Below are 16,351 nucleotides of genomic sequence, written 5' to 3'. Positions count from 1 at the left end.
AGTCTGACATGGCCCATAATCACCACGCCATTTTATTCCAACCTTGTCTCAAGCAAGACCCTTCTCGCAGGCTACGACCCGGCAACCGAAAAATGCAGCAAGGAGTCATTTAGGGCCCTGAAGTCTCACTTCAGATGTTTGCTGACGCCCCGAAATGTCATCGCCTGTGTCGGCCGCAGCGGATGTGCCCTGCCTGCAGCGGTAACATCAATAGGTCTGGATTCGGGCATATGCCTCCGGGGGCGTGGTTGCTTAGGACCACCAGGTCCGAGTAGCAAGCTTGGTGTGCCGTGTGGCCTGAACGGTGAACCCAAGCTGAAGGGATGACGAGACGGGCAAGATTCGGGAGATCATGGGCCTGGGAGCCCTGTCCGAAGCCGCCAGGCGTTTCCGTTTCTGCGGCTGCTGTGAGGTAGCCTTGCCAACCCTGTGTCCAACATGAGGATGGAGGTCGTGGTCCGGGGTCTTCTGGCGAATGAGGATGGATGCATCACGATTAAGGTGCAGGAAGCGGATGACACAATAGGCAAGGCGGCGTCTGGTGTAATTGCTGGCTCCAGACCCTGAATGCTGGTAGGTTAAGCAGCCGGTTGCTCAGAGCAGGGGATAAAAGTCAGTGAGTTGGCAGACAGGCGACAGATAGGAGAGACAAGCCGCTACTGTCTTGTCTCTGAATGCTGTGCTTGTAGCCGTACCCTATGTGAAAAAGTACATGCTCGCACGTCCAGTGCACTGCCGAAGTATTAGGAGGTGCTCTGTAGTAAGGCACACCCTGGACAGGGAACTGCTGAGTAGGGCGATACGCCAACTCACCGCTCATTTCCAGGCTCGCGATGGTCACTGGCGGTGGTGTTGGTGCTGAAGTGCGGCGTTGTCGGCGGTGCTGAACTTGATCTGATGGTTTCCCGCGCCGGGCGATGATGTAAGTCGACGGCCTAGGCCCACTTCTGCCAAGTGATGTTTGCTAGTGCTAGGGAGAGAGGCATTTTGGAGGTGACAGTGTCCAGCTGGCAGGTCGGCTGGCATCTCAAGCAACCTCGTGGACAGTAGGAACTGGCTTTGTCGATTCGGTTCGAGGTTCGTGTGCAGGGCGCTTAGAAGTTGGCTTCTCGGATAGCCTAGCGCCAGCCATCAGCCACACGGGGGCCATCGTCAACTAGATACCGTAGTTCATAGCCGGGGCGACGGTGAAGTCGGTCTTTAGTTGATGGAAGAGGGGGGAGGGGTAAAAGGATGATTGCGGCCGTTGGGGGCAAAAAGGGACGAGCGGACAATGGCTTGCAATGGACGCATGTCGTTGCCATATGGATGGATCACGGGAGGCGCGTGTAGGTGGTCATTTGCAAGTAGCGTTTCCCTGTGCGCATCGTTTGGATCTTGGATTACAGTTCAATGGACCGGTGGTTGACTCGTATCTAGAGAATCCTCAGTGATTTCCCTTGGAGCTGTGCCATATTCAATGTGCTGTTGTCGTCAGGGTACTCGAGTCGGACTGGCATTGGGATTGCGTCTGGCTTGTTGCACTAAGCCAAGAAGACAGTCGAAAGTTGATACCGCTTTTTGGCTGGGCCCGGCGCTTCTTCGCAAATGGTGCTTTCTGCCCGAAGGAAGGGAGAGCCAAATTAGTCGCAATTGTCCAGCAAGTGAACAAAGTAGTAGATGGAACGCTTACGGGCAATAAGTCGAAGCAGAGGTGCGGCATAGACATGCTTTGTTGGAAAGCTGGGCTGAATTGTATGAATGTTTGAGCTTGTACAGCACTAAGAGGCACAGCACAAAGCACAAAGAGCACAAAGAGAAAGAAAAAAAAAACGTTTAATTCATTTAACGGGGGTCGAAACCTCCCTTGCCTTAGGTTGGTTGTTCCTGGCTAATAATTGAATGGAAGTAGAAGGAAAAGACTTCCATTGAACACCTTGTGCCTTCCAAATTAGAGTAAAGCCTTACACCTCAGGTTTGACCATTGTGAGGCAGGAAGGACTCAAGGAATCATTAGGTAGGTACCTACTATGTAGAGTGATTACACTACCACACTAAGGTACCTGAGGTAAGGTAAGGTACTCAGTGCCTGCCAATATCACTTACAGAAGGTGGAGAGGTCTGGAGACTTCCTTCCATGGCTGAGGTGTGGGAGAAGGAAAGGAAGGGACCTACGGATACGCATGGAAGGTACCTCACCTCCCGTCACTCCGCACTTTCCTCATAGGCCCCGTAGGCTGTAGCATCTGGGTCGGCGCCGGGTCCGCTGCACGGTTTTTTTCTTCTCTTCAATTTTCCCTCTCCCTGCAGACGGATCACCGGGCTACGAGACCCTTCCACTGGGCAACCCGTTCTTTTCCTTCTCTTCCGCCTCACTACCATGGGAAACAGCGGGGGCCAGAAAGGGTTTTCTCGACGCTTGGTATCCGTATCATGTAAGACCATCACTACGGTCCGGGTTACGGATACCTTTAGCCTCAAGATGCTGCAGCAACCGCAAGTCCGCAACGGGTCGACGGGTCCAACATCCAACGTGACACTGGTTTGATGGCGAGTTTACTGGATCCCGTTCCGAAAGCTGCCCAGCGACCAGCTCCGGGTGCTCCAGTCCACGGCTGCACCGCACACCACGGACCACCCCGCGGGCCACTGTTGAGGGACTCGGGGACTCAGGGACGGTATGCTATGTTGCCCACAGACCAAGTTGCGGACAGAACATCGAAATCTCTTCTCGGGGAGTTTCCAATCTAACGCCAGACAGGAACATGGCCGGTCGGGTGGGTGACGACTGAGCACGAGAACCACTTTCAAACTCGAGCTTTCTGGAGACCGCCTCCGATCACTGGAGAAGAAGACCAAGACCAGACCACGAAAGGCCTCGCGCTTCTCCGTATCAAACATGTTGACCCTTTTGGCGCTACCGATACTACCGAGTCAACGGGCTACGGCGTACCGAGTAGAGTACGTGCACACTGCGTCGGGCCCTAAAACTTGCTAGCGATCACACGGGAAGCCCAGCACGCCAGCGAGCAAGCCAGTCCCCAGTGAAGGGTTGCTCACGTTTGGGGCGGCACGGCGGATAGGAAGATGGAGAGAGAGCCCCTCATGCCCCTGACGCCTCATCCGATAGAGCATGAACTCGACGCTCCAGGGCAAGCCGCCAGCGGCCATCAGTGGGGGGATGGAACACTCAGGCGAAGCCGCTGTAAATCCGTCAATTGTTGCGGCAACCGCCTGTAAGGGGGGAAAGTTCCCCCAGGGGATTGGTGCCAAAGTAGGGGCCCCTGTACGCCGCAACGGCGTTGTTGGGCGCCTGAGTCGTCGGAGGATGTTCGTGGAGTCAATGTCAGTTCTTCCGCCCCTGAAGGGTTCCCAGCTGGGAGGGTGCGAGACCCAATTACAGCGTTGGTATTCATACGGCGTCACGTACGGCGTCAAGTACCTCGCGGGAAGACAGGGCGAATGTGGGCGCGGGCGTGGTTCATGTCGGTAATGCTGGGTGGGTTTGGGGGCGTGTGGACTGCAAGAGACATGTGGACGGGACGGATACCTGTGTGTATTCTTCGCAGATGTGGTAAGGTACGGAGTATTGGTGACCAGTCTTCTCCAATCTCAGCATGGCGGCGAGATGAGGAATTACTCGTACCTGCTTTTGGGGGGCATGACTTGCTGCTGGATGAAAATGCTTGTGCTGGCTCCAGCTGTTTGTGCTGTGCATCGGATCCGAGGGCACCACACGGGCAAAGCTCGAAGCGCATTGGCTAAGACAAGACGGAATTTGGTGCGATTGGCACGATTTTGCTCGATTTCCTTGGTTTGCTGCACAGCACAGATAACCTTTTTGCTGTTGCGCATTACCTTAGTTATGCCCGCTCGCGGCTTTTCTACCTTAACGCAAGGTAAGGCACCGACGAGCTGGAAGGAATCTTAGGTGAGAAAGTCTTCCTTTTCCCTGCCCTGCCCTGCTTTTCAGGTACGTACCTCGAGCCACGTGCTCTTTGGCTCGGGTCGTTCTCTCGTCTCTGCTTCTGCCTTGGAAGCTTCTGCCGTCCGACCATTTGTTTTTATTCTGGAAGACTGACAATCGATCGATGGTTCAGCCGAAGAAGAGAACCAGGCAACGCAGGGCAACGGGAGAGAAAGCAAGATATTCTCAGCTCAATGACCACACACACACACATTGTGCCTTGGCAACGTGCAAAGTGGGGGGGAAAGAGTACGAGGAAAAGACTGAAAAAAAAGGCACGCTAGAATAAGGTGCGGATGTATTACCAGGAATGGCCCTGTGTAAATGGCCAGCAAAGTCCCAGAGAAGGACCGCAGACGAGAGACCGACAGGGCCATGCCATGTTGCTTACGTCCAATGGCAGTGAGTGAAGGTGAGTTAGTGTACCTTGTGCAGCAGCATCGATGCAAGTTGGCTGCAGTATCATTTACTCCAGTGACAGTTCAGAGACAAGTCGAGATAGAGCGAGAGACATACACCACACAGACACCAGACACCACCTCGGAGACTGAGAGGGAAAAGGTTCAAGCCCAGATTGCTGCAACTGGCAAACGGCGGAAAGCAAGCAAGAGAGCCACAGAGTCTGGAGGCAAGGCAAGGCAGAGACACATGGGCCCCGTTCATCTGCATCTTTTTTGTCTGCATCTGCATCTCCATCTCCATCTGGTGCATACACACTCCCTGTCGTCGCCGTCCACCCAGAAGCTCTGATGCAGCTGCAAGTCCTGCAGTAGCTGCAGCAGCAACCAAATCTCCCCTGACAACCAAGTTCAAAGTTGACTTTCAAGTCGCGGTAGGGTGGGCATCGCACCAGAAGTTACGCGCAGAGAGAGAGAGAGGAAGATCACCAAGGAGGCTCCACGGCGAAGGGGGGATGTCCCATCGCGAAGAAGGGTACGTACTGGTTGTCAGATACGTACTTGTTGCAGCACACAGAGAGAGTGTGACGGTACGTACAGACAGCCATGTACCGCCCCCTTGGTCGTTTCTCTCTACCTTATCCGCACCTTGGCTTCACTACGCAGGACTACGTACTACGTAAGGTATCCGTAGTCTGGGCTGGTCCCCCCCGTTTGGCGCTTCCCTGTTCTAGTGTTTGGTTCTGGAGCTGATGGGCCATGGCTGGGGTTTGTACCTGGCTCTGGAGCTGGTTGCTCAGAGAGAAAGTCCAGCATCAGACATGGCATCCAATGTCGTAAGGCCAGATGCTCCGTACCTAGAGCAGGGAAAGGAAGGCAAGGCAAGAAGCGAGACGAGGCGAGGCGAGCCACGGAGACAATACAAAGTGTAGAATTGTTGTCTGTATAAAGTACATTGTACTGAGGTTGAGGTTGCGTAGGAGGAGCAGAAAGAGTGGAGGGATATCGTCGGCGGCTGCAGTGTGCAGTGCGTGACTGCTATGCTGTGCGTATGATGTCTTGTCTCTGTTGCTGTACCTAACTAGATATTGTACATTGTCGTTGCTGGTCTGAATGCTTAGTCCCGGCATGTCATCTTGTACCCGTTCCTGTCTCGTTCCTGGTGGTTCCTGTTCCAGCTCGTCCAGCTCCAGTCTTCCCAAGTTCCCATCCATCTTGACCATCCTGGGCTAGCAACAACTGACAGTGACATCCCCCATCCCGGTCAAGTCTCAATCCACCCCGTCGAGTTGCCTTCCTGGACCTGGTTCAGGTTTCCATCCACACACCCTCTCTCTCTCACTTTGCTCGCTCCCGTTGTCGTCGTCGTCGTCGTCTGGCGGCTGTCTGTCTGGTCGCTAATACCTACGGTCTTCCTAGTCGGCTACGCAAAGTAGCAGTGGTAGACTGGTGGTAGTGGTGGTACATAGCACCGTTGCTGTGTGCGCTTCCATCCCATCCCATCCCATCCTATCCTGACTCCCAGAGAGGCCTGGTTCCTGCTTCTGGTTGCTTGGTTGCTGCTTCTTGTCCCATCCTGTCCTTGTCCCATCCCCCATCCCCATCCCCATCCCCATCCCAGGTATCCCATCCCATCCTGTCCCAATCCCGTCACACACACCTCATGGTTGCTGCACACCACACCTCTCACGCACACCACACACACCACACACCATCCATACACTACACACCTTGATCCATGGTCCATGGTTCCAGAGAGAGTGACAGAGAGCGAGGAAGACAAGACACACACCCAGTTCCCATCCCATATCCATATCCATATCCATATCCATACTTTGCTCACCACGACCAGTCAACCACACACACACACCACACCTTCATTCAAAAACCTCTAGTCTCCTCTTTCTTCCGACCTCTTCCCTCCCTCTCTCTCTTCTTTCCCCCCTCATCCCCGACCATAATCATCAACGGTCCGACGGTACGGTAAGTTTAGAGAGTTACGGATACCTTTATTCTTAGGTCCATCAGAGAGGTTCAGTTCAGGAATCATCCCTAGGTGCCCAGGTCTCCAGGTCCAGCCATTCTCTACAACTTATCGTACTCAACGTGCACCCAAATCCTACTACACACCACCACCACCACCACCACCACCAGCAACATCTCACGCCCACGGACTACCACACTATAATCGTCCTCCCATCGTATCGCATAAGTGTCGTCGACGACCACTATCGCAACTCGACGCCGGCCATTCTGTTGGCCAGTCCACACACTCAACCAGCAAAAACTCAACTCACGACTCTTTTTTCTTAATTTTCGTCTTCCTCGTTTGCTTGCTCTTTTCTGCATCTGTTCCTGCTTTTCCCCCGTTGGGCATTGTGGGTAATCAGGAAGAACAAGAAGAAAAAGAAGAGCCAGACGGACGAGAACGAAGCCGAAAGAGGAAACAAGAGAAGCACAAGAAAAGAGGAAACCAAAGAAAAAGAAGGCTAGACGCTTGGGAGAAACCGCTTGACGTTTTTTCTTCCCCGTCCCTGCGCCGGCACTAGATAACCCAAAGGCATTGCACTCGTTTCTCTTGTCATTGCTTGTCCGGTGCTACTGCTGTACACTCGGATCTTTTCTCTCTCTCTGTGTCGCTACTCAGTACCAACCAGCAAAACCAGTCTCTCTCTCTCACTTGCATCTTTGCTACTGCAGCAGCATCCCCTTCCTGCTCGGCCACCGAAAAAGCGTAGCTCGAGCAAAGAACTAAAAAAGGGTCGTAGCCTCCGAAACGCACCTTCAACACCGACGCCGCACTGCAGCTCCCGCACCGCATCCGCATTGCCTTTGCTCCTGCTCCGGCACCAAGGATTCGGCCAGTCTTTTCGGTGCGCTCTTTCTCTACTCTTTTGTTCGAGAAGGAAGTTGCATGCAAAAGGCGCCTCCCTCCCACCTCCGATTATCCGCCCGCCTTTGTCCCCCTTGCACCACCCAAGGCCCCCATCGTGGACCGCCGGCCTCTTTCGCCTCTCTCTCTCTCCCCCAGTTAGAGACGCCGCCAACGACCTCGATCTCGGCTTCGATATCGACTTCGACCTCGACCGATATTCTCTGGGAGGAAGAAAAATACGTTTCATGAATCAAGGAGAAATAGGGCGGAATTTATTTCATCCCTCGGGTATTCCAATGTTACTTGCACCGACGCAATAACGAACGGCCAGTATTTTTTTCGATCCCAGCTGCATTTCTGCACGCACCCTTCCGAAAAACCCCCGCCGCCGCGAAATCCCACCAAGCCAACATCGACGCTCGATTCGAGATCGAAGAAGATTCTCTCCCTCCAGCTTGCATCACCGCCGCCTCCCGATTCATACTCGTCGCGACGTCCTGTTCCCTCTCCATTGAGTGGAAACGACTAAAACAGAAATTCATCTTAGGATTTGCTGCAACATTCGTTTATTGCGGCCTCTTCTTAACGATCGTCCCTCTTTCTTCGTCACGACATATCGAGTATCGTCTTGGACGCAGCACTCACACCAAACAAAAAAGATACACCACTAACACCCATCACCACCCGCAATAAATACTTTCGTTTCCCACGATCGGATCCCCACAACCACACACCACAATCATGGAGGCTTCATCACCATTGGCGGCTATGCACCGTCCCATGGCAGTTCCTTCTTGGGGAAATAAGGATCTTTTCCGCCCTCGCCCAAACACCTTCGCTGGTGCCGTACCCATCAGTCTGCGCGAACACCTTCACAGGCCCGACAACTACTTCAACGTCAAGGACGTTCACGGTTCCTCGCCCGCTGCTAGCTTGGCCGCCGACCTCTCGCAAAACTTCCGTCTGGATACCGAGGCGAGGTACGATGACGTGCATCCAATAAATTCAGTCTGGAATACCGTCGACTAACAACGTTCTGTCTAGTCCCAAGTTCCCCACACCTCGTCGTGCCTTGTTCACATCAAACATGATGGGTGACGCGGATTCCTACGGTACGTTCTTCTATGGGTTGCAAGCACAAATGAGAGGAAAAGGGGCTAGGAAGCTGATGTGAGACCAGAATACGTGACTACGCCTCCTCTGCCCGAATCGTCACCTGCCCACGATTTGATGGATGTCTCGCCGTTGCCGCACAAGCTCCCGTTCATGACCCAGATCGCGATAACGTCACCGACCCCGGGATCAACCCCAACCGGCGAGGACGACGAGATGATGTTGGATTCGCCAGCCCCCATTCCTCGGCAGGCGTCGTTGGAGCCACCCAAGCCACTGGTAGCCGAGTAAGTTTGATTGCCACATTCCTCCTAGCTCAAGGGGTCGCGTCTAACTCAGGGGGCAGACGGAGAAAGCCAGCTTTGCGCCGGCCTTCCTTGACTCGGATGAAAGGCTACTCGACTAGTGGCGTTCCCGGCCGTTCCAACACAGACACCCAACTCCCCACTTTCCGATTTGGTGAGAATCGCTTGACGCATATGAACAGCGCCATGTCCCTGGGAGAATGCTTCGATGCTACATCACCTCCTCAAGAACGACGACCTCAGACTGCGAATAGCCCTACTCCTGCCGTGCCTGGTGCCGTTCGTCCTCGTCCTCAATTCTCCAGCCTCTCTGGTAACCGCAACAGCCCTTTTGGCAACGGTCACAGCCGTCGCCCTTCAAATCCCTTTATGCGTCCCCGCAAGCAGTTCCGCCGCTCTTTGAGCATGTTTGAGCACCCTGGCGATGTTGCCAAGGCAAAGTCAGAAGGCGGCGACTCCTCGCCCACCACCCCAGAGTCTGTTTCCAGCATGGATGCCGATGATGTCCAGGAGCCCATCCTGCCTCACTTCCTCGCCGATGACCCCACGGACACCATTCCCCGGATCACAAAGGCCACCATGATTGATCTCTTGGACGGAAAGTACAGTGACAAGTTCGACCAGAAGATGATCATTGACTGCCGGTTCGAGTACGAGTACGACGGAGGACACATTGACGGAGCTGTCAACTACAACAGCAAGGACCTACTCGCCTCCCAGCTGATCCAACACCCCATGCAAGGAAGAACAATTCTCATCTTCCACTGCGAATACTCGGCGCACCGCGCCCCCATGATGGCTCGCCATATCCGCTCCGAGGACAGGACTGTCAACGCCGAGCACTACCCGCGACTCACATACCCTGACGTGTATATTCTTGAAGGAGGATACAGCGGCTTCTACGCCGAGCACCCTTGCCGTTGCTATCCCCAAAACTATGTGGAAATGTCGGATGAGGCTCACCAGCGCACCTGCGAACGCGAACTTGGCCGCCTCAAGAACCCTCGCAAGGGCTTCGGCAGAGCGCAAACGTTCGCCTTTGGCTCGCGCGACTCCTGCGTGGACCAATCACCCACAGCTCCCGCGCGCCCCAGTGGCCTCAGACCCAGCATCAGCTTCCGACAAGATCCCATCGCCATGATTGGCAACTCTCCAATCCTCGGCGAACGATGCCATGCACGACGCATGGCGTCTTACTAGCACATACATCTTTTTGCGCCCCTCTCACACACACCCACTGTCTGCTGCACATTGTGGAGGGGTGAGATCTCCTTGCTTGGCAAGGGGGGGAATTCGAGGTCTCCGCAGACTTCGAAGCTGTCCATTGTTTTGTCGACTATTTGCTCGACATCCCTAATAGGGCGAACCACAGCAGCCTGATTGTCGATGTTTTTCGCGTCTCTTCCTGCACATGTTCAACAAACCCCTATTCGATTCGACTGCCTATATTTCCACCCTTACCAATCCGGACTACACAGCAGCTAACGCAACGCTCACGGCCGCGATGACTTCAATTGTTACGCTAATAGAACTTCGTTATGAGCCTCGTTCTGCAACTTGAACATACAACAAAACCAACAACCCGGCATTAGACGCATTTGGCATATTTGTCCCCGCATCGCCTCGATATGGTTGTACGGAGTCCACTTTGGATCTGGCATCTTGGGGTGGCTCCCTGTCGGCATTTTTACAGCATTGTCCTCGGTTTTTTTTTTGTTTCTTTTTCCTTTGTCAAAGACTTCTGCATCCCGCCGAGGAGGATGGTCCTCAACCAAACACACACCTATACCAACAAACAAACGACAACGACAACATCACCACCGCTTGTCTGTCTCCACAGATTTCGGACGCGGGAGCATTTCAGTATGACGTCTCGGTCTGTCTGCTCTTCTGTCGGAATCTCCACATATTTTCGGAGCATTATTTCTCGGACCATTCCTCCCTCGGCGGACCCTTTTTCCTTTGTGCTCAACTCGGTCCATTGACCATCTTCACCTGATACCACACACCTTTCTATCCAAACGCCGGATACCCGACATCCTTGTCATCGGATGGCACTCACAGACCTCTCGACACCCCATTCCCTTTACATTTTTTCAAAACAGAAGCCCCACGGACCTTTTTTTTCTTCCGATGGTTGAGCTTTATGGAGGACTCCACCTCCTTGTGTATATTGTAGGAGTAGCTGCGAAAGAACGCATGCAAAGAGCGGAGAAGCTAGTACAGTGGATGAAAAGCAGTTGCTTGGGAATGCCTTGTAACATTGGCCAATGGGGGAGATAGCACTGCAAGCTTGGAAGCTGGATTGGTGCAATAACGGCATGGGTGAATCCATTGCCTCTTTCTGTACAGTACTGGCGATGCAAAGACAAAAATTGCCAACCAAACACCAATGATCCATGGTCGGATCATTGTGGGCTAGCTCATAACAATTGAATGAAAATACACACAAACAAAAAAAAAAACACGCTCATTCTTGCTTGGACTCGTGGGACACGTGCTCAAGGCGCGGCTGTGATGGTATGCGCGCGCGCGCGAGCGCGTGCTTGTCTACAAGTTGTGCGCGAGCGCGTTTGTCTGAGCCATTCCCGATGAACACCTCAAGCCGTTGAGATCGCACCGGCTGATGGCTGGATCGTCTGTGCGAAACTTTTGAGGTCCGAGGTTTTTTTTTGCTGTTCTGGTTCGTCCCGAACTGTGGATAGTGTTTCGAAACCTGGGGGGCCCGTCCCCCACGGATGTTTCTTTTTAGACTTCGTATTGAGGCTCTTATCCGTTCCCTATTGTCTACTGTGCAGGGAAGCTACCGTGACTCGCCAGGCCTGTATGGAGTACTTGAGTTTCACGATTCGATGTCAGCTTTGACTGGTCTTCTTTTTTGGCCCCGAAGCGAGAGGGTTCTGTGACATCGTGGTCCTTTTTACCCATGTCTAGGCTCTAGATGGTAGGGAGATTTGGCAGGTGGCAGATGACGGTGGTATCAGTTGGGTTCTACCTACTACCCTCCGTCCCCTTGCCTTCCTTTCCTTTCCTCACCGAGCAATGTCCATTGGAATGATTGCGTGATGAAGGAACTGGGGCTTCGTGGGTTGGGTTATGATGCAAGTGTGAGAGAGAGCCATGATGCTTTGTTGCTCGGTCCCCCCTCCCTTTTCCATGTCCCGAAGCTAGGGTCGGAGTTTACTCCTTAGTCCATACGTAGCCTCCGCGCTAGGATCTCTCTCTTGTGTTGTTCTTTACGTTGGCGTTTGGGTCTTTAGGGGGTCTATTGTTAGAGTCTTTGGTCTTTGGGCTGTTTTGGACCGTGACTTTGCTTGTCTTTCCGTGTCGTGAGGTTAGGTGGGATAGGTAAGGGGGGGGCTGAAGGGCGAGATGTTTGGGTTGTTCTGCCGAGTGTTCTAGCGTGGAAGGTCGGAACGTTGGCTTTGTTCTCTTCCTTCCCCCTCCTACTTCGTACTCTCCCGCCGGCCTCAATGTCCCCATCAGCCTAAACGTCTGTTGCTTATTTTGGATAAGAATGTCAAGATGGGGCTTTTCTTTGGGGGTAGTAGGGAAGGGTTGGCGTAAGCACGCGAGCGAGGGGGTGATACAGGTCTAACGGTGCTTTCTTTGACTGCTGAGGAGGTATGCCAGATTCCAATTCCTTGACACGATTGTTTCTTTGCCAAGAATGGAAGCAAAGGGTTCCCCTTTTGGAGAATTCTTGGGCAGATTTCAATCACAGGAGAGGAGAGGGGATAGTCACTAGACCGAGTCCGGAGCTAAAGGAAACGGACCTTTTGTTTCCCTTCTCTATTGTGATGTTCGCTGCGTGGGAATTCAAAGAGATGAACAGACTCCATTGCTGAGATATTCAACTCAAATGACCACGCGGTGTGTTGCCGTTTCCGGTCAGGCTTTTGTGATTGTGTCGTGTCATGGTCAAGAGTTGGTGCGCACGACTCAGAGTTGCAGAAGACGAGTTTCCCTTGTTCTTTGAGATTGATGGGAATGGAGCTATGGTATAAACGAGAATAGCGTCCCCGTTCAACGACTGGAGCACCGGCAAGAAGTCCAACTTTAGAGGGCGGGCAGACCACGTTTGCTTGGTACTAAGGTAAGTCGTTGTGGTACTATTGTTCGAAGCCATATGGGGACAAGGTAGACTAGGTAGGCTCTAGAGAACTTTACAAGCCAGCCGCTCAACAGCTTTTTTGGTGCGTTTTCAGTGCTGTTCTCTTTGTCCCTCTTGTTTGTTCTACGGACTCGGCGTTGGGGGAGAGAATATCTACCTTGCTAAGGTAAGGTAGGACACGTGCTAGGTGAGAAGCAGCCCAAAAAGACAGACCAGATCATCTCACACCACCGACTGAACCTGAGAGCCGCCAGAGCGCCAAGGTTTCCATTTGTGCTTCCCGAATAGGAAAGCTCACCGAAGGGTTCAAGAAGGACGGAAAGAAGAAAGACGTTTCGGTCCGGACACGCTGGGCTGTTTGTTTTGGTTCTTTGGGGGGTTCGCGGGTTTACTTTTATGGCTTGTTTTGAGCCGCGCGCTCTCTCTCCCTTGCGTGATGTGGTGGTTCGTCAGTGGCTTGTTCTTCTCTCTCTTTTAGGATAGACGATCCAAGCGAGCCAGGTGAGCCGAATTTCGTCAGAGAGAGTTCAGCCACTTCCGTTGTGGTGTACATTCTTCCTTGGGGTGAGACTTGTCTCAGAGGTGGGAGATGCCGTAATCACCAAATTTGAGGTGGGTAGTTGAAGTAGGTAGGTAAGCGTCGTTGGGGGATACGGCGAGAGAATGTCAATGGTTGTGGTTCAGCTTTCTATTGTCATCTCTCAAATTGCCGGTAATCACATCTCAACTGAGTCTTTTTTGTTTGTTTTGAATGAACCTTTTGAGAGGTATAGCTTGGAGACTAGGTGCTGTTGCCACTGCTCTTGCTGTGGATTCTGGAAAGTCTAGTGTGTGAACTTTGTGATGTAGTTTCGCGTATAAAGGTGATTTGCCACTGACATGGCCATTCTTTGCATTTCGGGAGAAGCAAAATGGCCTTGGCCATCTCAGTTGGATAGTCACTGTTGTCTTGAATCTTATCCCGTCCGAGGTTAGAGTCTCGAGAATGGGGAAAAGTGGTAAACGGTGAGAGGAGACGGGCCCGGAGTCAAAAGGTCTCGGTCTCAGTCTCCCTTACGGGTATGTCCCGAAGAGGCTCTGGCACTTTGTAGGTATGGATAGTTTTGCCCAAGGTAGGTAGTCTGTAGAGAAAACAGGGGTCCATTTGTGGCGGCAAGCAAGGGAGAAGCTTATTTGGGTGTCGAGAGCGCCTTTGCCGTGCTTGCGTATGTTTTGTTCTTTCTCATGATGGGAAAAGCTGTTGATGTGGGGGTTTCTAATAAGGCACTACGGTTGCTATGTTGCATCGTTACATCGTTGGCTTCATCTCGAATTCGAGAGATGATTTCAATGAAATTGGGATCCGTGATGGGAACCCGTGATGGGATCCACGACTCGAACCACATGCCTTGGCGAAATGAGCAGAGATGAGATTTGACCAGAGATCAAGAATGATGAAAACGATTCAGAAAAGCTTTTAGAGGCCTAACTCGCCTGTCTATGAAGGTTCAGTGTAGCTCCTGACCGATGAAGCAACGCGGCTTTGCCCAATATCCCCGGTTCGAGAGAAGCCATGGATAGATCTGCTCCTTGTGATATGCCTCCGCTCGTGAAAGAAGCAACTTTGAAAAGCCAAATGATAATCTCTCCCCACTACCGGCCTGCTTATATGGCAAAAATATGCAGGTTACCTGGGTATCCCCCCAAACGCCACCCATGCCAAATGCCATGCCAGAAAAACGATGGAATCATGCTCAAACTTATCAAACGCCCTCGATATCGCCGCTAGATGTGCCGCGCGCCTCACTGAAGCGCAAAATCCCATTCCTTGAAGGCCTCGCGGAGGGCTGCCACGTCCTTCTCCTCTTCCTCCTTGGTCTGCGTGCAATCCTGCCAGACGAAACGCTTCTCGAGACCGAGGAGCTTCGCCACAACCTTACGCGGATACTGCAGATCGAAGCGCATGTTGGGATCGAGCTTCATCACGAGACTAGAACCCTTAATTCTGTCTTCGCCGTCGTCTGCCCAGATCCAGATGCGGAAGTAGTCGCCAAAGTCGGCCTGGTCCTCGTACAAGATCTCGCGGCTCTCAAACTCGGGATACTTGAGGTTCTCGGCCTCAACGCGGAAACCGGCCTCGGCAAGACCCTTGTAGACAAAGTCCGCCGGAATAGGGTGGAACTGCCAGTGAGCGTGAATGTTGCGACCGCGGCTGATTTCCCAGGTGATGGCACCCAGCTTGCGGTTCGACTTGGTCGATACCATGGCCTGGAGAGCCTCGCGGAAACGGGTCATCTCCTTGTGGGTCTTCTCCGCCTCCTCAGGGGTATAGCTCTCGACACCAGAGGAGTGGACGGTCGGTGTATGCGCGAGAGGCGTGATAATGACGTGGCCAGGGAAGTTGATACCGTGCTCCTCAAAGGTCTGGGATGTGGCTAGAGGGCCCTTGGCAGTAGCAAGATAGCTGTCTTCGCCAATGGTGCAAACCATGTGGGTATCGAGGTTGGGGTTGCTCAAGCAGAAGAAGCATCGGTCCGGCCCGGGAGGAGGCGACTGACGTCGGCGCTTGTTTCCGCGGCGGTGATGGCGGCCATCGTCGTCTCCGTTGGCGAAGCGGCTGTAGGAGCCCTCATCCTGCGCCCGCCTCTTTGGCTTTCTCTGGCTGAACGGCGTGAAGGTAGAGTTGGCGGGTTTCTCGACGTTGGTCTCGTTGAGGGTGATTGTGAATGCATATAGCGCCTTCGCCTTGACCGCGTTTCCATAGGGAGCCATCGATATGAAGCGAGTGACAGCCGCACCCTCTGCGCCTTCCTCCAGAGGGTGCACGAAAGGCTCACGCTCGTAGAAGAACTCGGTGGGCGAAGACGAGAAGTGGTATCGCGGCTTCAGGGTCGCACACAGCTCAGCAACTTCAGCCGTGCTCACAATCGCTGCCTGGTTCTCCGGGGTAAGCGCGACCTTGGACCCTGTCCAGACACTAGCTGGCCAAACGGTCGTAAGTAGGATGTCGGCTTTATTTGCGCCTTTCAGCGACTTCGCATCGTCCGCTGTGTGGAACGGAAGGTGCTGCTCCTTCGATTGCCCTCCGACCACATCTTTGTCGAGTTTTCCACCGAGTGCGACAATTCTGACTCCCTCTGACGTCTTCGTGATACTTCGCTTTCCGAGGAAGTGGAGGTTCTCGCAGATTTCCTCGTCGGCTTCGATCTTGGCAACGATCTTTGGGGGAAGGGGCGCTGTGCCGACTGTGAAGTAGACAGGAAGGGGGACCTTCAGTTCACCGTTGAGAAGTGAATCGACCGTGGCATCGTCTTCGCTGCTGAACAGATTGCCTGTGACAATGGCAAAGCTGAAGCTGTTCTTGGCGTGGAGGGTCGCGAGCTTCGTGAAGGCAGGCGTCAGCGAGCCATTGAGGCTTCCCAAAACGATTCTAAAAGCTTTGATTAGTCCAAAACGTTGCGCATTTATCCCTGAAATTCGTGTGATACTTACACCTTGGGTGCAGCCATTGCGCCTCTAGACTTTGGGTGCAGGATTTGAAGCTGTGTGGCTGGAGGTAAGGTTGTTGGTGGAGGAAGCTTGGAGTTCGAGATGCGACCGGAAGATGCGCGCGACGAAGTA

At 53.2% G+C, this 16,351-nt stretch overlaps 2 protein-coding genes across 2 annotated transcripts; one reads left to right on the top strand and one right to left on the bottom strand.

Annotated features, from left to right (window-relative positions):
- Positions 1-6,195: 6,195 nt before the first annotated feature.
- HER10_EVM0000827 (rhodanese-like domain-containing protein) lies at positions 6,196-11,062 on the top strand. Its single transcript, XM_035470595.1, has 4 exons — positions 6,196-8,199; positions 8,264-8,331; positions 8,400-8,619; positions 8,679-11,062. Exons 1-4 carry the CDS (start codon positions 7,961-7,963, stop codon positions 9,835-9,837), a joined length of 1,686 nt encoding a protein of 561 aa, XP_035330381.1. The 5' UTR covers positions 6,196-7,960; the 3' UTR covers positions 9,838-11,062.
- A 3,161-nt stretch (positions 11,063-14,223) lies between these two features.
- HER10_EVM0004608 (uncharacterized protein) lies at positions 14,224-16,283 on the bottom strand. The gene is made up of 2 exons (XM_035474244.1): positions 16,223-16,283; positions 14,224-16,160 (listed from the first exon to the last, which is right to left on the bottom strand). Exons 1-2 carry the CDS (start codon positions 16,237-16,239, stop codon positions 14,534-14,536), a joined length of 1,644 nt encoding a protein of 547 aa, XP_035330611.1. The 5' UTR covers positions 16,240-16,283; the 3' UTR covers positions 14,224-14,533.
- Between the last annotated feature and the right edge of the window lie 68 nt (positions 16,284-16,351).

The sequence above is a fragment of the Colletotrichum scovillei genome, assembly GCF_011075155.1.
Source record: "Colletotrichum scovillei strain TJNH1 chromosome Unknown Contig00008, whole genome shotgun sequence".
In the NCBI taxonomy this organism is placed as follows: Eukaryota; Fungi; Ascomycota; class Sordariomycetes; order Glomerellales; family Glomerellaceae; genus Colletotrichum; species Colletotrichum scovillei.
The sequence above is the reverse complement of the archived record's forward strand: the minus strand, read 5'-3'. Positions and strand labels throughout refer to the sequence as shown.

Coding starts and splice junctions, on each gene's coding strand:
- HER10_EVM0000827 (XM_035470595.1), top strand. CDS start 7,961: ATGGAGGCTTCATCACCATTGGCGGCTATGCACCGTCCCATGGCAGTT. Junction 8,332..8,399: donor GGGTGACGCGGATTCCTACG/GTACGTTCTTCT, acceptor ATGTGAGACCAG/AATACGTGACTACGCCTCCT. Junction 8,620..8,678: donor CCCAAGCCACTGGTAGCCGA/GTAAGTTTGATT, acceptor CTCAGGGGGCAG/ACGGAGAAAGCCAGCTTTGC.